General features: G+C 44.6%; 1 protein-coding gene across 1 annotated transcript in view; it reads right to left on the minus strand.

Moving 5' to 3' along the window:
* Window positions 1-2,073: 2,073 nt before the first annotated feature.
* Window positions 2,074-22,907, minus strand: part of EIF3H (eukaryotic translation initiation factor 3 subunit H) — a 142,421-nt gene continuing 121,587 nt past the window's right edge. The window contains exons 5-8 of the mRNA XM_070748230.1: window positions 21,725-21,874; window positions 15,947-16,067; window positions 4,568-4,700; window positions 2,074-2,294 (exon numbers count right to left, since the gene is read on the minus strand). Coding sequence (XP_070604331.1) covers window positions 2,197-2,294; window positions 4,568-4,700; window positions 15,947-16,067; window positions 21,725-21,874 — 502 coding nt within the window. The 3' untranslated portion in view covers window positions 2,074-2,196. The remainder of the gene's footprint in view (window positions 2,295-4,567; window positions 4,701-15,946; window positions 16,068-21,724; window positions 21,875-22,907) is intronic.

The raw sequence follows: 22,907 nt of genomic DNA on the forward strand, positions 1-22,907 counted from the left end.
ATTTTATTTATTTATTTATTTATCAAGCATGTATTAGGTAACATATATAGGTATAAACATGATTTGAATGCATGGAATGGATACAAATAAAATGGGGTCATTAGGACAAGCACACTGGTACACTTACGCATGCCCCTTACTGACCTCTTAGGAATGGGGTGAGGTCAACAGTAGATAGTTTAAGGGTAAAAGTTTGAGGGTTTGGGAATGAAACCATAGTCATGTAGTGCATTCCAGGCATTGATCACTGTTGCTGTCGTATTTTCTGCAATTGAGTTTGGAATAGTTTACTTTAGGTTTGTATCTATTATGTGCTCGTGTATTGTTAAAGCTGAAAAAGTTATTGACAGGAAGGACATTTTAGCAGATAATTTTATGAACTACCCCTAGGCCATACTGAAGGTGGTGTAGTTCTAAGTGGTCTAAACTTAGACAACTAAGTTTAGACAACTAAACTTTAGATGTCTAAACTTAAAATTTCAAGTCAGGTGGCATAAGGTATTTGATGACTCTTCTCGTGAAATATCTGTAGACACGTTCAATTGTATAAATGTACAATATGCAGTGTGGGTTCCAGAGAGATGAGCTGTATTTGAGAATTGGTCTAGCAAATGTTCTGTATGCTCTGGTTAGTAGTGTTATATTACCGGAGAAGAAGCTATGCAAGATTAGGTTTGCAACTTTTAATGCCTTTTTGATGATGTTGTTATAGTGGGTTTTGGTATTTGAATCATTAGATACGAGTACTAAAAGGTCCTTGACATAGTGAGGGCCATCTACAGGTTGTGTCCACTCAGCTTGTACTTTATGTTCTGAATTTATTTTATGTTTTTTTTGCCAAAGTGCAAGACAGAGCATTTGTTGGTTGAGATTTGAAGTTGTTGTTGTTATTATGATTATTAATTATTATGTATTTATTTTATTTATTTATTTTATTAATCAGATTTGTATGTCGCCCCTCTCCGTAGACTCGGGGCAGCTAACAACAACAATAATACAATGTAAACAAATCTTAATATTTAAGTTAATTATTAAGTTATTATTATTAATTATTATTTATTAGACTTGTATGCCGCCCCTCTCCGAAGATTCGGAGCGGCTCAAGAGTTGCCAATTGTTTGACCATTCTGACACAAATTCTAGGTCTTTTTGAAGGGTAGCAGCATTGTTGTTGGTGTTAAATAGTTTTATATCGTCAGCAAAGAGAACAGAGTTGCTTATAATATGATCGCAAAGGTCATTAATGTAAAGTATAAAGAGTGTTGGTCCTAGAACATGTATCAGCGAGTTAGATACTTCTAAGACTCATCCATTCATTTTTGCTAATTTGTCACCTGAATCATTTGAGAAGATTTTTGCCCAAGGAAAGATTCTCAAATGTTCAATACCGTTTTGCCATTTATCTGATTCATATTTTTAAAAATAGTGCTAAGTGTGAATCTCTGTTTATTCAAAACCTCCCATCTCAGAACAAACTCAAACATGATCAGAAGTTCAGAATGATAACGCAACTGCAGAATCTATAGACTGAAACTGTTCATTATCAAAGCAACTAGTTATATTCCACTCTTAAGTGTTATAACACTAGTTAAAAAGAGCCTTTGGCATTGTTTGAAAATAATTCTAAAGTATATAAGAGACGGAAGACTCAATCCTGCAACCTTCCTTGGCAGCACAATGGATTTGTCCCTGTCCATTACTATGGGGAAAATATAATTTCACCCAGCCATTTTAGGACAAACTTTCTATGGATTTTTAAAAGGCAACTTGAGAAATGTGATTTAGCTTCAACGGAGTAATTCTTTGAAGAGGCTCTGCATTTTTTTCTTTTAAAAAACAAAATCTCTATGTGTAGAAGCTTTTTTCTCCCCTCGTTTGAAATGGCAATTTAAGGTCTTATGAAGGATTGATCTGTTTTCTATCAAAAACTTGTGGGCAAGTTGGCATTTGAAAATAACAATCTAGAGATAGCTGTCTGGCAGTCAATAAGCACATGCTAACAAGTTTTACATATTTTATTACGCTTCCCTCCCCCCCTTCCCGCCCCCCCCATTAAAAGAAGACAAATTCTACTCAAGACACACAAGAGTTTTATTCATGGTTCATTTTACAATGTGGAATGAAAGTAAAAATGTGCTGCAATTCCAAAGGTCTGCACTGTTGGTAGGCAAGGAAAAAAATACTTTATTTTCCTCCCTAATTGTTGTGTTCTTGAAGTGCCTGGGCCAAGAAAAGCTTGCCCAGATTCTGGGCTGTGAATTCCTTGATGTTCCGGCTGTAAGTATTAATTTGACCTATGAAGAAAAGAGATGGGGAGAGAAAAAAACACACAAAATACTTTAATGAAAAAAATCAGGCAAATATTTTAATATAAAACTTCTGTGGAACCAGCGTCTGCCCGATGTCCATACAGCTCCCACCTTGCTGACCTTTCGTAAATGTCCAAAGTTGGGGAGGTTATGAACTCCCCGACTTTGGACATTGTCAAGAGGAGATTGGACTGTCATTTGGCTGCTTAAGCAGGGGTTGGACTTGATGACCCGCAAGGTCCCTTTCAACTCTAATGAATGAATGAATGAATGAATGAATGAATGAATGAATGAATGAATGAATGAATGAATGAATGAATGCCACGAAGACCTGGTTTTGTCCGTAGGCCTGGGGGCCATAAATGTACATCCAATTTTATGAATGGTGTGAATGTGTATGACTGTGACTGAGTTTTTAAATAACTTTTAATGGGGTTTTAGTTTTATAATGTTTTAGCTTTAGAAAATGTTCAACTTCTTTTATCCCTTTGTATCTATTTACAACTAAGCAAGTGAATCGCACCCAATTTTATGAGTTGATTCTATTTTGCATTCTAAACGATATGAAAATAAAATTAGGTTTAGTCATGCAGGCCACAAATTATATCAGCACAAAATTTAGTGAATTCTTTTTTAGTTTTAGGAACTTGCATATTTTACATATGGCTTTTATGACTAAAACTACCAGTAAATATTAGAAGTTTTTTTCAGAAATCCAATTCTGAAAATTTATGACAGATAAATCCTATAAAATGGAATAACTTAATAAATAAGTGAAATAATTGGAAAAATAGGCCTAAAAATAGGAATAGCAACAGTATTATGGTACTGAATGTACACACACACACACACACACACAAACACACACTCATTTCTGCTCTATCTCTAAAAATGCTGCTTTCTTCAGCCAGCTGACATTTTATAGGTCATGTTTTTGTTAGCTACCTCATGTTATTAGCAATTTTTCAAGTCAGCAGTCTGTGAAGGGTTTGTCTGAAGTGCTACACAAATCAAAAAAGTGTCACCTTGTCCGTGCCCCCTCTTTTTGTACATAGTTTACTCTTATAATTTATTTCCTCTACTAATCAGGAAGAGCAAAAAGACAAAGCCAGATTATCAAAATTAAAATTGCTTAGCAGACCAATACATTTTCATTTCCACGTTCCACTTCAAAACGTTTTTTAAACGCCTGTGAGACAAAACCAGCCACATTTCAGCTTTGATCCACAACTTAATTCTGCATGAATTTAAAAAGTGAAGGCTTTTAGGGGTTTTCCCCCCCAGACTTCTAAAAAGAAATTGGCGGAGGGCTGTTGAAATATAAATCAGTTGTCCTTTCTCCTAACTGAAGTATAATACATTAAAGCAGAATTGAATGGAAACATAATTGAAAAAAAGGTGAAAAAAAGTTTTGAAAGAGGCTTCCCTTTAAAAAAAAAAGACTTTGTTGCTAGAGAACGATCAAAATTCAAGCTATACCTATTTTCAGTTAGCCAAGAAGGCTAATATTTATACAGTTCCACATATTTTATAGTATCCTATCCATCTAAAATGATTTGAAGAGCTCCATATTCAGGGAAATTCAAATTATATTTGAAATTTTGTAACCCACACATGATCTTTGGCTCCTGAATTAGCATGGCACAAGGAACCAAAAACAGGAACATCAGGATTTTTTTAAACCATGGTTTATCACAAAAACATATCTCTAGTTCATCCTTCTCCCAACATGGTGCCTTCCCAATACATTAATTTCCAGAACTCCCAGCCAGCAGGTTAATTGGGAATTGGGTGGGCGTTAGATTGGACAAAATCATTGCCAATACTTCCTTTTCAATGTGTCTTTAACTTCATAGTGTATATTCTTTTTGCCTTTGTGCCTTGGCCTCTGTCCTTTTTTCTGCAATTCCAGAAAATTATTATAAGCTGCAAGCAAACTATTGGCTGGGGAAGGCAATACAGAACTCAGTGGAGCCTGTTTTCGGCTAGGGCAGGGATAGGCAAAGTTGGCTCTTCTATGACTTGTGGACTTCAACTCCCAGAATTCCTGAGCTAATCATGCTAGCTCAGGAATTCTGGGAGTTGAAGTCCACATGTCATAGGAGAGCCAACTTTGCCTACCCCTGGGTTAGGGGAATCAATTGAGAGGGACCACATATATTCTCTGGGGTCACACGTATCTCCCGCTGTCATCTCTCCGCGCTCCCCCGGGGGCCCTCCCGCCCGACTATTTGAGAAGCATTGCTCTAGATCATTACCTGCAATCAAAAGGGAGTCCATCCTGGGAGGAGGCTGTGGTGGCTTGAAGAGTTTGTTCACATCTTCCTCAGGAAGCGGAGGTTCTCCTCTACTTTGACGCTGAAGGTTTTCTTGCTGACGTCTCTGCTGGTACTAAAGACAGACAAGAGTTCAACAGATGCTTTGATCCAAAGTACATTTCTTGGAAATCGTCTGAAGGAAAGACAGGAATGCCCTTTGGGTAGCTTAAACTAAGTTTCGAGGCTGATCTAGACCAAATACAGTGATACCTCGTCTTACAAACGCCTCGTCATACAAACTTTTCGAGATACAAACCCGGGATTTAAGATTTTTTTGCCTCTATTTTCACCTTACAAACCCACCGCCGCCGCTGGGATGCCCCGCCTCCAGACTTCTGTTGCCAGCGAAACACCCATTTTTGCGCTGCTGGGATTCCCCTGAGGCTCCCCTCCATGGGAAACCCCACCTCCGGACTTCCGTGTTTTTGTCATGCTGCAGGGGAATCCCAGCAGTGCAAAAACGGACGCTTCGCTGGCAAGGGAAGTCTGGAGGTGGGGTTTCCCAGCGAGGGGAGCCTCAGTGAAATCGCAGTATTGCAAATACACAGAGGTCCGGAGGTGGGGTTTCGAGGACTTCGGTGTTCTTGCGATGCTGCGATTTCACTGGTTGGTAAATCCACAGTAACTGAATTTAAACATGTCTGGGATAACCATATCCATCGTAAGATAAAATAAAGGAAATAGTATTAGGGCAGACTAGATGGACCATGAGGTCCTTTTCTGCCGTCAATCTTCTATGTTTCTATGTAATTTCTTCCTTTCCATTATGATTTGTCCACTGCACTAAGTGGCCTCATAATGGAAAAGACCGTTGAACTTACCTGAACGGTCTTCTCGATGCACTGCAAGGAGAGTCCAAGATGGGTTATACTTCAGTCTGATTGGTAGGGACTGAGTTTTAATTTAAATAATTACTAGGCAGGCACCGCCTCCCCCCTTAGCCCTCCAGTCTAAAGTAAGGCGAAGGAGCAGTAAAGCAAAACCATTTATTAAACCATAAAAACTTCCAACCACAACAGTAACTAAATAGCACCCCCCCCCCCCCACAGAAACCCTGGTCCCAGAGTCGGGAGGGTTTGGACTCTCCTTGCAGTGCATCGAGAAGACCGTTCAGGTAAGTTCAACGGTCTTTCTCCAATGAACTTGCAAGGAGAGTCCAAGATGGGATATGCCCAAGTTGCAATCACGGGGAGGGACAAGACTGGACCAGGGGTTCCACATAAGAACAAACCCCTTGTAGCACCCTCCTCCCAAACACTGCTTCCTCCGAAGCAAAGGAGTCGATCCTATAATGTTTGATAAAAGTTGATGGAGCTGCCCACGAGGCTGCTCTACATATGTCCTCCAACGAGGCCTGGGTCCTCCAGGCCGATGAAGCTGCCGCACTTCGAGTGGAATGTCCCGTTATCCCCGAAGGAATTGGGGATCCCTTAGCCCTGTATGCCTCTGCAATACATTCCCTCAACCATCGACTGATAGTTTGAGAAGACACCTTAGTGCCCATAGTTCTGGTGGCAAAGGACACGAACAGGGCTTCTGACGTTCTAACATCCTTAGTCCTCCGAACGTAAATCTTTAAGGCTCGTCTTACGTCCAGCTTATGCCATCGTAATACAGACGGATGAGTCCCACGAGCACAGAAGTCCGGAAGGATGATATCCTGAGTCCTGTGAAAAGACGTGTTTATCTTGGGTATAAATGCCGGATCTAATCTAAGGACTACCCTGTTGGGGTCAAAGCGGCAAAGGTCTGGTCTTGTTGACAAGGCAGCAATCTCCGAAACCCTCCTGGCTGAAGTGATTGCAACCAGGAACGCGATCTGACGGATAGGTTCAAAGGGGGGACCTGTCAGTGCGTGCAACACCAAGGGGAGGTCCCAGGAAGGGAAACGATGAATCACTGGTGGTTTGAGATTGGTCGCTCCCTTCAGAAAATCCCTGATCCATGGATGTCTGGTAAGGGAACGGTAACTGTCTGTCGAAAGGATGGTGGCCAGAGCGGCAACATGGCGGCGTAAGGTGTTAGGGGCAAGGTCCTTTTCTAGTCCAGCTTGCAGAAATGATAAGATTACCTGCGGCGACGCCGTCTGAGGATCTACTTCCCTTTGCTCACAGAACTTATGGAAGGTAGCCCAAGTTGCCTGGTAGATTCATCTTGTAGATGGTCTACGGGCGGCTTGTATGGTGTCAATGACTGTGTCCGGTAGGGCCTGGCGTTTTAGATATTCCCGCTCAAGCGCCACACGGTTAGATGCCACCACTGTGGCTCCGGATGAGAGAAGGACCCCTGTGTCAGGGAGATCCGTTGGTCCGGTATCCTCCAATTGGGTGACCTCGACAGTTGCACTAGGTCTGCGAACCAGATGCGCCGGGGCCAAAACGGGGCTATCAGTATCACTTCTGCTCTCTCCTCCAGAATTTTCCGAATCACCCTGGGAAGGATGGACAGAGGAGGGAACGCATAAAGAAGACCCTGAGGCCATCGAAGTGTCAGGGCATCCACCCCTTCCGCGCCCGGGTTGGGAAATCGAGCGAAGAAGTGAGGAAGCTGGGTGTTTAGGTTGGTTGCAAACAAGTCTATCACCGGTTCCCCAAATCTCCTTACCACCTCCTGAAAAATCCTGGGGTCCAGTCGCCATTCGCCCGGGTCGAGCGTCTGGCGGCTGAGCCAGTCCGCCCACACATTCTCTACTCCGGAAATGTGTTCCGCTGAAAGCGAGGCTAGATTCCCTTCTGCCCATCTGAGGAGTGATGTTGATTCCTTCATTAATCTCCGTGACCGTGTTCCCCCTTGTCGGTTGATGTGAGACCGTGTGGAAACGTTGTCGGTCAGGATGCGTACATGTTGACCCCGTACTAGATGGGCAAGGCTGTGGAGGGCCAATGAAACAGCCTTCAACTCTAGGAAATTTATATTGACCTCTTGTAGGTCTTGAGGCTCCCAGAGTCCCTGAACCATGTGTGAAGAGAGATGTGCTCCCCACCCTGTCAAACTGGCATCGGTTGTTATTGTAATAAGCTCCTTGTCCAGAAATAAGGATCCTTTGGTCAGAGAAGGGGACCTCCACCATTGTAGGGAGGTGCGTACTCTGATACTGAGGGGGACTCTCCTGAGGGAGTGACTGGTCTTTTGCCTCTGATAGGGGAGCAGGAACCATTGGAGTGGGCGTAAATGGTGTCTCGCCCATGGCACTATATCTATGCAGGAAACTAAGGTTCCCAGGATCTTCGATAAAAGGGCAAGAGTGGGATATTGCTGAGGTCCCAGCTCTCTTATCAGAGTCCTGATTGTCCTTTGTCTTTCCTGGGACAGAAAAACCGCACCCAGGTTGGAGTCTATAGTGGTGCCCAGGTGGGCAAGACGATGTGTGGGTGTTAGTTGACTCTTTGACCAGTTGACTGTAAAGCCATGGTCTTGTAGTGTCTGTATTGTCAGTTGAGAGTCTCTGCATGCCTGTTCTCTGGTTCTTGACAGAATGACAATATCGTCTAGCTACGCCATCACGCATACTGACTGTCGTCTGAGACTGGCCGTGAGGACGTCCAGTAATTTCGTAAATGTCCTGGGGGCGGAGGATAGTCCAAAAGGCATCGCCCTGTATTGGAAGTGTCTGCCGTCTAGGTAAAATCGCAGGAATTGCCTGTGAAGTGGGAAGATGGGAACGTGCAGGTAGGCCTCTTTCAGGTCTATTGACGTCATAAAATCCTTGTGTCTTATGGAGGCCAGAATAGTTTTTAGTGAGTGCATTCTGAATCTCCGGTATTTCACGTAGAGGTTCAACTGTCGGAGATTGAGGATCATTCGCACTCCTCCTGAGGATTTTGGTACGAGAAATATTGCCGAGTAGAATCCCCTGCCTTGATGAGCCAAGGGTACCTCCTCTATGGCCCGTATCTCTAGGAGGTGAGATACCTCTTGGCAAAGGAGTTTTCTCTTCTGAAAGTCTGACGGGGTACGGCAAGGTAGGAAGCGATGGGGGGGAGGTCGGATGAATTCGATCCTCAGGCCTTGGGAAACCGTGGCTACCGCCCATGCGTCTGCGGCTGTGGTTTTCCAGATGTCGGGGAAGAACCGCAGTCTGCCGCCTAGTGGGGTGTCTCTCTGAAAGTCACTTGTTCTTCCTAAAGCCCCTGTTACCTCCTCTGAAGGGGCGGCGACCTTGGTACGATCTGCCTCGGTCCGTCTGGTAGGACCTGTCCGACCTAAAGGCTCCCTGGTTGAAGGAGCCCTGGAAGTACGGCCTCGTTGCCTGGGAGTTGGTCGAGGAGGGCTCTGCTTGAAAGGGCTGACGTCGTTGATAGGGGGTGGACCGCCTATCCTGCCGTCTGTTAGCCCTGGGCATCACCTTCTTCTTGTCCTTGTCCTCGATCAGGACATCGTCAAGGACTTCCCCGAACAGCTTCTTCCCCTTGAACGAGGCGGAGGCAAGACTCCACTTGGACTTGACATCCGCCTGCCAGTTGCGGAGCCAAATGAGTCTGCGCGAGGCCACAGAAGAGGCCATTGCTCGTGAAGCGAACTTGGCGGCGTTGACAGTGGCATCTGCCGAAAATTTGGTGGCCGCCAGCAGTTTGTTGAGGTCCTGACGGAGTCTTCCGTCTTCTGGGTCGGCCCTAGCCTGGATCTCCTTAATCCAGAGGAGCATGGCCCTATTAAAAAATGAGGCTGCCGAGGCGGCTCATACGGCCCAGGCTGCCATCTGGTGGGTTCTGCGAGCCACGTTCTCTGCCCGCTTGTCCTCAGCCTTCAGGCCTTCTTGCGACTCAGAAGGTACTAGGGCGTTAGACACAAGGCTCGTTACGGGCTTGTCCACGGCTGGGAATTCCAACAGTTCCTCCATCTGTTGGTCAAAGGTGTAGAATTTATGGTCAAGGTTGGAGGGACCCTGAGCCGCTGCTGGATTTTCCCACGGGCGCTGAATGGTCTCCAGGAACAGGTGGGAAGACGGGATGTTTACGGTCTCCTGTTTAGGGAAGACAAACAGGCCTCCTGTTGGCTGGGATGCCTCCGGAGGCACCGCTTGGCCGCTCTCACCAGCCTGATCGATAGTCAGCTTTGCCTTATTCAGGAGCACCTTGAAGAGGGAGGACTTGAACAGGCCCGTATAGGTGGGTTGTTCCGGCGGCTGGTCATCCCCGGACAGGTCATCCTCAGCTGCGCTGAAGTCATCACGGTAGGCATCCTCCTCCTCCATGGATTCCATTAAGGATTGTGTGGCAGGGGCCGTCCAGGGGTCTCTAGACCTCATTGGAGGGAGTCCCACTGGGGCCTGCTGGTGTTGTTGTGCCCCGGTGACAAGACCCTGGTTATACGTGGTAGCGATCATCTCCTGCAGGGCCTGGGGCATGCTCTGCCAGGTATCATGGGTATTGCGCAGGCCTGCCGCCGTAGGGGTAAAGGTGGCTGTCTGAGCATATTGCGAGGTCTGAGAGGGGGGGTAATTAGAAGGCCACCCCGCAGCTTGTCTCCCCAGGCCAAATGGCTCGGGCCTGGGTGGCATCCAGGCCTGGCTCCCTCTTTCTGGGGACCAATCCCTCTCTGAGACTGAGGTTGCTGCCCCTTGGTAAAACATAGGGGGTGAAATAGAGGGATTGGCAGGAGCCTGCTGATTTGTAGGCACAGCCGGCCCTGCTGCTCTCTGTGAGGCCTCTAGTTGTTTTTCAAGAGCTCTGATGCGCTTCTCTGCATCCCTTAGTGAAGAGCTCTGTGCAGATTTGGATTTTGAGGCTTTCTCCTTGGGGGTACTGGGCCTAGTAGGGGTGGTCTCCTCCCCAACCTGTGCTGTTTGGTCAGCCATGCCCCAAGGTAACACTCACGATTTTATAATACTGATTTGAAACTCTTGCGTAGTCCACGGGGCCCCGTGTAAGCAAGGATAGTCTCTCAGAAGTGAAAGCGAAAGGCCAGGAGTGCTCCTCTCTGCGCCTGCGTGCTCTCCCTGCCAGCCTCGGTAAGGGGTGTGGCTGAGTTCAGTTCCGAGCCGGCGACCTCATCAACATGGCCGCCGGCCGGTTTCCATGGCAACGCGGGCAGCCTGTGGGCGGGAAACTGCAGCCGGGAGGTTTCAGACCTTCCCAAGATGGCTGCCGCCCTTTGCTGCGTCAGTGCATCCAAGATGGCCGCGGGTCGTTGCCCTGGCAACTGATCGCAGCCTCACCGGCGGGCGGGAAGCCGGCCCCTCCCGCCTCTTGCGATCGCCTTGCAATCCTCCTTTCGAGCCGATCCGCCGCTTCTCTGGGGGAATGGATGGCTGGATCGGCTCTCGCCTGCCTTCGTTGGGGGAGGGGGGGTAGCTTCCTCCCCCCGCGGCCGCTGGAGAGAAGCGCCAACGCTCGGCCGGTGGCTTATTCGCCGGGGGGGGGACGGATCCCCCGAGGCGTCAGCCACTTCCTCGTCCTCCGGGTGCCACCTCGGAGGTAGGTCACCCGGGCGCTCACTCCCGCACCCACAAAGGCAGCTTGCTGGAATCTCTCTGTGCTGAGTGGGTTTGGGTCGGGAGGAGCTGCAGGCAACTGGGTTAAACCCACGGGAGGTTTGGAACCCAGGCCCGCCCGAGGCAATAATTCCCCGTCTGCACCTAAAGGAAAAGGAAATAAAATGCAAAGGTTAGTGCAATACAAAATAAACAACAATAATACAATAATTTTACTCGAGAGGTAACTCAGGCGTCCCTTTACTGCGACTGAGTTTTTTAGACTGGAGGGCTAAGGGGGGAGGCGGTGCCTGCCTAGTAATTATTTAAATTAAAACTCAGTCCCTACCAATCAGACTGAAGTATAACCCATCTTGGACTCTCCTTGCAAGTGCATTGGAGAATGGTGTGGGAAGAACATTCAATAAAATAATAACTGGGGGGATTTTATCTTAAGGGATCAATTTGTCTTATCATTCAAGACAATATTAATTGTAAGCAATCTCTCCTTTGCCTGACTTCTTCCCCCATTTGCAAAGCAGAGATTGGAGAGAGGTTTTAAGAGAGTAAGCCGTCTGCTTTTCTACACATCGAAAGCAAGTGATGGTGTTTGCCTAATAGCAGCAAAAAAGGCCAGACAAAGGAGAGATTCCTACAGAAACCACTTGCTTCCTCCCCAGCCATGCGTTCACATAACAGAGAGGCTGGAGAGAAAGATATTTCAAGAAAGTACTTATAAGCTGTTTGCCTATGATTCCCAGCTACAGGCTTCTACTGCCGTCATACTGTTTTTGATCTTCAGAAGAACTAACAGGTTGGTTTCTTGCTATCCCTTTCTCTCCAGTCTATGCTTTGCAAAGGGGGGGAGGGAGATACACAGGTCAGGCACAGGAAAATTCATACTGATTGTAATGGCTGAGGAGCACCACATAGGTTGTAAATGGGTTGCACAGTCGTCGTCGTCGTCATAACTTTAGGCTGTCATTTAGACCATAAGTCACCAACCGGTGGTCCATGGTCCACTGGTGATACATGAGAAAATTATGGTGGTCTGAAAGACTTATGATCACAATTGAGCCCAAAATTTTGGTTACTAAGCAAGAGCATTGTTAGATGAGTTTCACCACATTTTACAAGTTGGCAATGCCCACCCGGTCACCTGACCACCAAGCCATGACCACAGAACTGGTAGGGACAATTTTTAGATTTCACCACTGGTCTGCAGGACTTAAAATTATAAATTAGGGTCCGTGGGATTTAAAATTATAAATTTGGTTGGTGCTCTGCAGGATTTAAAATTATGACCTTGGGAGTCCCTGAGGTCCAAAAGGTTAAAGACCTCTGATTTAGACCAATTTTAGCAACTTTAAGACTTATGGACTTCAACTCCCAGAATTCTGGAAGTTGAAGTTCACAAGTCTTAAAGTTGCCAAGGTTGAAGACCCCTGGTTTAGCTGGTCAATAGGAGAAGACTACATGTAGCTTCTTTATTTCTGGCCTACAAGGGTCCTGAATTCAACAAAGGCAATATTATATTTTATATAGCACATCTGGATTTCAAAATGCAGAGTTATATTCCTTAGGAAGGCAAAATATACTTTAATCCACCCATCTCCTTTTAATGCTGTGCAACCTAAAGCCACTATTACAAGCCATACTGTGACCCACAGATCTTTAATTGCTCATAGAAAAAAAATGGATGGTCTCGGACTTAAAAGGGTAGAATGTGGGAAGATTCCAAACCTTAAAACTGAATTGCCTGTCAAATAATTTATTCTTAACAAGAAACTGACATAGTCTGAAAGGCCACTTTGAAGCAGAAATCGTGAAAATTACAGCCTGTGTTCGAAGTGGACTTAGCGTAGTATGTGATGGAATTCCAATAGCTTGGCATCACATCCTGCCTACTGTAGCGCTCTCCTCCATCAAAATGTTGTCACTTTGAGTGTTTAATAGAAAAGGTGGTGCCGTGGATATTGCCTATCTGGACTTCAGCAAAGCCTTTGATACGGTTCCACATAAAGAGCCGATAGATAAATTAGTGAAGATTGGACTTAATCCCTGGATAGTTCAGTGGATTTCAAGCTGGCTGAAGCATAGACATCAGAGAGTTATTGTTAATGGCGAGTATTCGGAGCAGAGACAGGTTACAAGCGGTGTGCCACAAGGGTCTGTTCTGGGTCCTATTCTTTTTAATAGGTTTGTGAGTGACATAGGGGAAGGTTTGGTAGGGAAGGTTTGCCTATTTGCCGATGACTCTAAAGTGTGCAATAGGGTTGATATTCCTGGAGGGGTCTGTAATATGGTACATGATTTAGCTTTACTAGATAAATGGTCAAAGCAATGGAAACTGCAGTTTAATGTTTCCAAATGTAAAATAATGCACTTGGGGAGAAGGAATCCTCAATCTGAGTATTGCATTGGCAGTTCTGTGTTAGCAAAAACTTCAGAAGAGGGGTAGTGATTTCTGACAGTCTCAAAATGGATGAGCAGTGTGGTCGGGCGGTAGGAAAAGCAAGTAGGATGCTTGGCTGCATAGCTAGAGGTATAACAAGCAGGAAGAGGGAGATTGTGATCCCCTTATATAGAGCGCTGATGAGACCACATTTGGAATACTGTGTTCAGTTCTGGAGACCTCACCTACAAAAAGATATTGACAAAATTGAACAGGTCCAAAGACGGGCTACAAGAATGGTGGAAGGTCTTAAGCATAAAACGTATCAGGAAAGACTTAATGAACTCAATCTGTATAGTCTGGAGGACAGAAGGAAAAGGGGGGACATGATCGAAACATTTAAATATATTAAAGGGTTAAATAAGTTTCAGGAGGGAAGTGTTTTTAATAGGAAAGTGAACACAAGAAAAAGGGGACACAATCTGAAGTTAGTTGGGGGAAAGATCAAAAGCAATGTGAGAAAATATTATTTCACTGAAAGAGTAGTAGATCCTTGGAACAAACTTTCAGCAGACGTGGTTGGTAAATCCACAGTAACTGAATTTAAACATGCCTGGGATAAACATATATCCATTGTAAGATAAAATACAGGAAATAGTATAAGGGCAGACTAGATGGACCATGAGGTCTTTTTCTGCCGTCAGTTTTCTATGTTTCTATGTTTCTAACTGTCCACTCTTGCTCTTTGTTAATCTCCCCAAGATGTTCACATCTCAATAGCCATCAGGAGTAAACATCTGATTTGTACAACATGTCTAAGAAAACCAATCAAAGGCATTAATGTAGTTACACATTCATGTTTTGGGAGTAGATAGGTTGGGCTTAGCTTACTTCTGCAAACTTGTGATGGAGCTAAAGTTAGCAGAAGCTATGTTAAGACAGCGACCAATTTCAACTTTTGATTTACTATTTCAGCTTTTTATATACAAAATCAGAAAGGTTACAAGGAAAAAAAGAAGAGCCGAATGAGTAGGTCATAACATTAATTTAAAATGAATGCAGCTTCACTTTCAACATAGTTTAAGATTAGTAAAAGAGAGAAGGCAGTCTGCAAATATTCCCAATATTCTTACTTTAAGAGAGAGTTACATATTATTATGAGGTATGTAGAATGCCCCCCTCCCTTAAATGGCAAACAGTTAAAGCTTCAGCAGTACAGATTTTGTTACACTTCTAGCCACTGAATCAAGAAATGACTGATGACATTTTGCTGCTCGATAGCAGAACACAAAATGCATCCAGATTTAGAAAATATGAGTGACTACGAGCATAAACCTTTGTATGTCAGAGAGAATGAAAAGTGGAAAGAAACGGGAAGGTGGCAGAGGAGAAGCGAAGAAGGAAAGAGAACAAGAAGGGTAAAAGACAACCATAAAATGTATTTTTATACTTAACATATAACAGGTAATTCCCTTCCCTCCCCCCCAAAATTTCTTTTCTTGTGCTTGCATTCAACTGTAGAGCTAAATAAAATGAGCAGAGCCAGCAATGGTGCATGAAACTCAACTACAGCCATTAGAAGTTAGAAACATAGAAACATAGAAGACTGACGGCTGAAAAAGACCTCATGGTCCATCTAGTCTGCCCTTATACTATTTCCTGTGTTTTATCTTAGGATGGATATATGTTTATCCCAGGCATGTTTAAATTCAGTTTCTGTGGATTTACCAACCATGTCTGCTGGAAGTTTGCTCCAAGGATCTACTACTCTTTCAGTAAAATAATATTTTCTCACGTTGCTTTTGATCTTTCCCCCAACTAACTTCAGATTGTGTCCCCTTGTTCTTGTGTTCACTTTCCTATTAAAAACACTTCCCTCCTGAACCTTATTTAACCCTTTAACATATTTAAATGTTTCGATCATGTCCCCCCTTTTCCTTCTGTCCTCCAGATTGAGTTCATGAAGTCTTTCCTGATACGTTTTATGCTTAAGACCTTCCACCATTCTTGTAGCCCGTCTTTGGACCCGTTCAATTTTGTCAATATCTTTTTGTAGGTGAGGACTCCAGAACTGAACACAGTACAAATGTGGTCTTACCAGCGCTCTATATAAGGGGACCACAATCTCCCTCTTCCTGCTTGTTATACCTCTAGCTATGCAGCCAAGCATCCTACTTGCTTTGAGCAAGTACTACTAGGTAACCTTCCTGGATTTCCCTCCACTCTCTTAAAATCAATTTTTCCATCTTTAAAACCGTTTCACAAATTTGCCTCTGCAGATTTATACTGATTAGTCAAAGAGGACACAGCAGTAAAGCCCATATTCTCCATGTAATAAAAGCCAAGGACGGAAAGAACAGCTTTCTAAACTGGCTTGTATGCTTAGGTGATGTAATACAGTAAATTAAAAAAAACCCTTTTTCTGCCAATTTGAATCTTAGTATCAAAATCCCATCACGAACTGATTTCACTCTCAAACATTTTGACAGGCGGCCCGTCCCAAAAACCTTACTTGGTGTTTTTGCTGTTGCTGCTTGCTGGTATTCCTTAGGTAGGTGTTGTATTTTACAATATCTTGACTCATTTCGTCCACTCGGTCCATCAATAGTTGTAGGGTTTTGCTAAGATGATTACTGAAACAGACAAGGATATACTCTGATGAATACACACAACTATTCTGTATAAAGACAACGGTGTATGCTGATCAAATTGAACTGAATCTGCCTTATGAACTCACAATATGTCTTTATTTTCTTAAAGTTCACTGAGCTGGTACCTATTGTCTACCTATCTCTTGCTGTAGTGAGTAGGAGTTGAGAATGAAAGAAAGTCTTATTTTACTCAAATGGTCAATCTCCATTGCAGCTAATACAGTGTACCAATTATTGGCTTCAGAAACCGGTATAAACATTAAATCCGTCACTACTTTATTAACGCAATGAAGACATGTCTCTAATATGACACATTCCAGACTGCTGTCCATATATGTTCAGAGGCACTGTTCATACTAGACAATCTGTGTCCCGCTGGACAATCATTTCGGAGATGCTTCCTTATGTCTAGTGGTTAAGGCACCAGGCTAGAAACTGAGAAACTGTGAGTTCTAGTTCCAGCTTAAGAACGAAAAACAGCTGGGTGACCTTGACTAGTCACTCTCAGCCCAACCCACCTCGCAGGGTTGTTGTTGTGCAGAAAATAGGACAGGGAAAGAATATTAGGTATATTCACAGCTTTGAATTATTATATAAAAATTACTAAGGAGATCATCCAAGGGCATGGGGTGAGGTATCATCAGTACGCAGATGATACCCAGCTTTACATCTCCACCCCAAGTCCAGTCAATGAAGCAGTGGAAGTGATGTGCCGGTGTCTGGAGGCTGTTGGGGCCTGGATGGGTGTCAACAGACTCAAACTCAACCCTGATAAGACGGAGTGGCTGTGGGTTTTGCCTCCCAAGGACAATTCCATCTGTCCATCCATTACCCTGGGGGGAATTATTGACCCCCTCAGAGAGGGTTCGCAACTTGGGCATCCTCCTCGATCCACAGCTCACATTAGAGAAACATCTTTCAGCTGTGGCGAGAGGGACGTTTGCCCAGGTTCGCCTGGTGCACCAGTTGCGGCCCTATCTGGACCGGGAGTCACTGCTCACAGTCACTCATGCCCTCATCACCTTGAGGTTCGACTACTGTAACACTCTACATGGGGCTACCTTTGAAAAGTGTTCGGAAACTTTAGATCGTGCAGAATGCAGCTGCGAGAGCAATCATGGGCTTTCCTAAGTATACCCATGTTATTCCAATACTCTGCAGTCTGCATTGGTTGCCGATCAGTTTCCGGTCACAGTTCAAAGTGTTGGTTATGACCTATAAAGCCCTTCATGGCACCGGACCAGGATATCTGCGAGACCGCCTTCTGCCGCACAAATCCCAGCAGCCGGTTAGGTCCCACAGAGTTGGTCTTCTCCGCGTCCCGTCGACTAAACAATGTCTTCTTGCGGGACCCAGGGGAAGAGCCTTCTCTGTGGCGGCTGCGACCCTCTGGAATCAACTCCCCCCAGAGATTAGGACTGCCCCCACCCTCCTTGCCTTTCGTAAACTCCTTAAAACCCACCTCTGTCGTCAGGCTTCGGGGAACTGAGACATCCCCCCCTTGCCTATGTAGTTTTCTGCATGATATGACTGTGTGTATGTATTTTATATACAGTGGAACCTCAACATACGAGCAGCTCTACTTACGAGCTACTCGAGATAAGAGCTGGGAGGGGAGCGACATTTTTGTTCGCCTCCCGAGCTCACATTCGGGATACGAGCGCCAAGGAGCTGTCTCCTGAAGCCGAACGCTAACTTCCGCATTCGGCTTCAGGAGACAGCTCCTTGGCGCTCGTATCCCGCGTGTTTTAAAAGGTTGCAGCCGGCCTGGGGGGCTCGCTGGGGTGCTGGCAACCCCCCCAGGCCGGCTGCAACCTTTTAAAACACGCGTGCCGCTTCGCAGCTGTCTCCTGAAGCCGAACGCTAACTTCCGCGTTTGGCTTCAGGAGACAGCTGCGAAGCGGCGCGGGTGTTTTAAAACGTCGCAGCCGGCCTGGGGGGCTCGGGGGCTTCCCCCCGAGCCCCCCAGGCCGGCTGCGACGTTTTAAAACACGCGCGCCACTTCGCAGCTGTCTCCTGAAGCCAAACGCTAACTTCCGCGTTCGGCGGCAGCGGTTTTTTTTTGTTGTTGCACGGATTAATTGACTTTACATTGTTTCCTATGGGAAACAATGTTTCGTCATACGAGCGTTCCGACTTACGAGCCTCCTTCCGGAACCAATTAGTCTCGTAAGTCGGGGTTCTACTGTATTGGGGTTTTTTCTTTTTAGACTTTTTAATGCAAAACTGTTATTTTAGATTTTAATTATTAGATTTGTTACCATGTATTGTTTTTATCACTGTTGTGAGCCGCCCCAAGTCTACGGAGAGGGGTGGCATACAAATCTAATAAATAATAATAAAATATTAAAAAAAGAGCAATAACAGGTAGGGGAAAAGCAGTGGGAACAGAAGATACTTTCTGTCAGTTTCCCCATTGAGTTCCCCTCCATTCCTCCTATTTGAAAATACCAGGGGAATGAAGAAATTAAATGAACAAAGTGTTTCAAAACAAAAAAAACCCCTTAATCCAAGATACTATTTTGTATCAACACAACTATTTTATATTATTTCATTTTGTGCATCCACCAGGGCTTGGAAGATTAAAAAAAATAATAAAACAAATAGAAAGTGATACATTAGATGTTGAAAATTTATACACACACACAAAACTCGAAAAATTAGAATATTCTAACTACATTACATGCAAGGCAAGATAGTTCCAGCCGTGATTTGTCATAATTGTGAGGATTATGGGGCACAGCTCATGACAACCCCAAATCCTCAATCTCAGAAAATTAGAATATTACATGCAATCAAGAAGACAAGGACTGTACATAGAACAATATCGGACCTCTGAAAAATATAAGCATGCATATGTACTCAGTACTTGGTTTCGATTCGATTCCAATTCGATTTTTATGCCGCCCTTCTCCTTAGACTCAGGGCGGCTTACAACATGTTAGCAATATCACTTTTTTTAACAGAGCTAGGCTATTGCCCCCACAATCCGGGTCCTCATTTTACCCACCTCGGAAGGATGGAAGGCTAAGTCAACCTTGAGCTGGTGATGAGATTTGAACCGCTGACCTTCAGATCTACAAGTCAGCTTCAGTGGACTGCAGTAGAGCACTCTACCTGCTGCCGCCTCAATGCGGCATGGCATGGAAGCTATCGTCCTGTGGCACTGCTGAGGTATTATGGAAGATCAGGATGCTTCAAAAACGGCCTTCAGCTCTTCTGCATTGTGGATTTAGGGCTTTCATGAGCTGTACCCCATAATCATCACAGCTATGACAACTCACGGCTTGAACTATCTTGCCTTGCATGGAATGAGTCTCTTTCATATATTTTCTTACACCTTTTAAGTTGCATTACTGAAATAAATGAACTTTTGCACGATATTCTAATTTTTTGAGTTTCACCTGTACGCACAAACACACACAGACTGAAGAACATGATTATCTGTCCTGCTGAAATCATTATAGAAATTATTGCCTTTATTCTAGGTTAAGGTTGCTCAATTGGGAGCTGAAAGTTTTGGGGCAGTGAAAATGAGAAAGACACACAGAATAACCCTTTGTCAAGTTCTCACTGTTTTTACGTAGATGTAATTTGAAGATAAGAGTCAACTTCCTGTTCAATCACTTGAGAATTTGTGATACTGCCTAAAAATGGATTTCTTAATAATAATTTTAATCTCATGAGGATGCGAACCTCCACTAAAAGGGAAATTCCCATGTACTCAAAACATCAATTTCTTTGGTAATGTTTCCCATTTTGAATGGCTGTTTATTTGCTTAACGAAACAGATAAGATTCTGGATGGATTATGGTCAGCTGGAACAGTACTGTACGAAATTGAACTCTGCATGAAGTTGGATTCATGCTGCCTCCCGCGCATGTGCGCAACCTCTCTCCATGTTGCCCCCTGCGCACAGGCCTCACTCTAGCTTCCGGACTCCCAATAGGCCTATTAGGCTGTTTTTCGCTCTCCCGAGGGTTCAGAAAAATGCACCAGCAGGCCAAATGGAAGTTCACAAACCAAATGGAAGTGGAGCTTAACTTCAGATAGTTTCTACTGGGCCTCGCATCTATCAGCCCATTTCTTCTGCAGCTGGCAAGGCTTTCCTGAAGGCCTCTCTAGCCAATATTTATTTATTTATTTATTTATTTATTTATTTATTTATTTATTATTTGGATTTGTATGCCGCCCCTCTCCGAAGACTCGGGGCGGCTCACAACAAGTGTAAAACAAATCATAAATAATTCAATTAATTAAAATATTTAAAGATTTAAAAAAACCCATATACTAACAGACACACACACAGGCTTACCATGTATAAATTAAATGTGCCCAGGGGGAGATGTTTAGTTCCCCCATGCCTGACGGCAAAGGTGGGTTTTGAAGAGTTTACGGAAGGCAGGAAGAGTAGGGGCAGTTCTGATCTCCGGGGGGAGTTGGTTCCAGAGAGTCGGTGCCGCCACAGAGAAGGCTCTCCCCCTGGGGCCCGCCAACCGACATTGTTTAGTTGACGGGACCCGGAGGAGGCCCACTCTGTGGGACCTAATCGGTCGCTGGGATTCGTGCGGCAGAAGGCGGTCTCGGAGATATTCTGGTCCGATGCCATGAAGGGCTTTAAAGGTCATAACCAACACTTTGAATTGTGACCGGAAACTGATCGGCAGCCAATGCAGACTGCGGAGCGATGGTGAAACATGGGCATACCTGGGTAAGCCCATGACTGCTCTCGCAGCTGCATTCTGCACGATCTGAAGTTTCCGAACACTTTTCAAAGGTAGCCCCATGTAGAGAGCATTACAGTAGTCGAACCTCGAGGTGATGAGGGCATGAGTGACTGTGAGCAATGAGTCCCGGTCCAGATAGGGCCGCAACTGGTGCACCAGGCGAACCTGGGCAAACGCCCCCCTCGCCACAGCTGAGAGATGGTTTTCTAATGTGAGCTGTGGATCGAGGAGGACGCCCAAGTTGCGGACCCTCTCTGAGGGGGTCAGTAATCCCCCCCCCCAGGGTAATGGACGGACAGATGGGATTGTCCTTGGGAGGCAGAACCCACAGCCACTCCGTCTTATCCGGGTTGAGTTTGAGTCTGTTGACACCCATCCATCAATAACAGCTCTGGATGGATGTGGAGCTGTGTTATCAGCCGTAGAGGCCTCCAGGAAAGCCCAAGGTGTGCAAGGTCTAGTTGCAATTGTCTAAAGTCGAAGAAGTTCCTGAAGACCTCTGACAGCAAAAAGGAGGCTGGGGGGTGATGCACACAAGTGAACACCAATTGGCGTCCAATTGGAGTTGGGCGGCATATAAATTTTACAAATCAATAAACAAACTTCCAGTTGGCCTGTTGGGCCGTTTTTCGCCATCCACAGGCTTCAGGAAGCTTTCTTGAAGCCTGGGAAGCGCGAAAACGGATGGAAAGAAGGCTGAATATCAGCTGGCCAGTGCACCTATGAGCACTGGAGCTGACATAGGGCAACGCCACATGTGGCACAGGCTTGCCGTCACTGATCTAGCCTATATTTTTTGGTCAATTTCATACTAATTCAAAATGGTATTTCTGAAATGACTGTCTTCTCATTTTAGATTTCAACTAAAGTGTAGAAGCACATACTGCATTTTGATTTCAAATCAGCACTTACTTGCTTGCAAGGCTGAGCAATTCATGTCTGTTTACAACTGCTGACTTCTTTTCCAGCTCCCAAAGAAGGACATTGATCAGATAGGAGTTCCTGATGTTAATGGGGACTTCCTCAAACATGTTTTCAAAGGCAATTCCTGCTTTTTTCAACCTGAAATGAAAAGCACACATATACTGTATATATATAATAATATATATTTTGGAGAGGAGCGGCATACAACTCTAATAAATTATTATTATTATTACACCAGAAACAAGCAATATTCTCAGCTTCTCATTGCAGAGACTACTCTGCCCCATTCTTCTAATCACGGAAGATAAATTTTTGGAAGGCATGGAAGTCAAAGAGCCTGGAGGAAAACTGATTTATTCCATGAACCTGTAAACAGTTTTATGGGAAAACAGACCAAAATAAAAAAACTTGGGCTACAAGTGTGAAGAGTCAAGAAGTAATCGTATCAAGCCGCCCCGAGTCTTCGGAGAGGGGCGGCATACAAATCCAAGTAATAAATAAATAAATAAATAAATAAAAGATCTAGAGAACTTTGGGGTTCCTTTTAAGCTTAACTTGGTTCTCTTAGAAACAACAAATTGGAGGACAAGCAACATATCCATCACTAAACCATCCTAACAATATACAGAAACATTGGTGTCTTTGGCATACTGGAGGTGATAGTCATTGTCAATAGGGCCAACAGTAAATTATAGCCAGTTTGGGATAGTGGTTAAGACTGTGGATTTTAGTTCTGCCGTAGACCAGTCCTTGGGTAAGTCACTCTCTCTCAGCCCCAAGGAGGATGCAATGGGAAACCACTTCCCAAAAACTTTGCCAATAAAACTGCAGGGACCAGTCCAGGCAAGACTCAAAAATTGAATAGAAGATATCAACAACACGAAGCTTGGAACTTCAGCCTGATGATGGTGAATGTGATTTCACCGAAACGTCGCATAGACATGCAAAACATTACACAGGGCAAAACCCGAACTCAGAACAATCTACATACATATACCTGTGAAAATTTACGAAAACAAATATATATATTTGTTTTACAACATTTTACAACAACACGAAGCTTGGAACTTCAGCCTGATGATGGTGAATGTGATTTCACCGAAACGTCGCATAAACATGCAAAACATTACACAGGGCAAAACTCGAACTCAGAACAATCTCTCTCTCTCTC

The sequence above is a fragment of the Erythrolamprus reginae genome, chromosome 3 (genome assembly GCF_031021105.1).
Source record: "Erythrolamprus reginae isolate rEryReg1 chromosome 3, rEryReg1.hap1, whole genome shotgun sequence".
In the NCBI taxonomy this organism is placed as follows: Eukaryota; Metazoa; Chordata; class Lepidosauria; order Squamata; family Dipsadidae; genus Erythrolamprus; species Erythrolamprus reginae.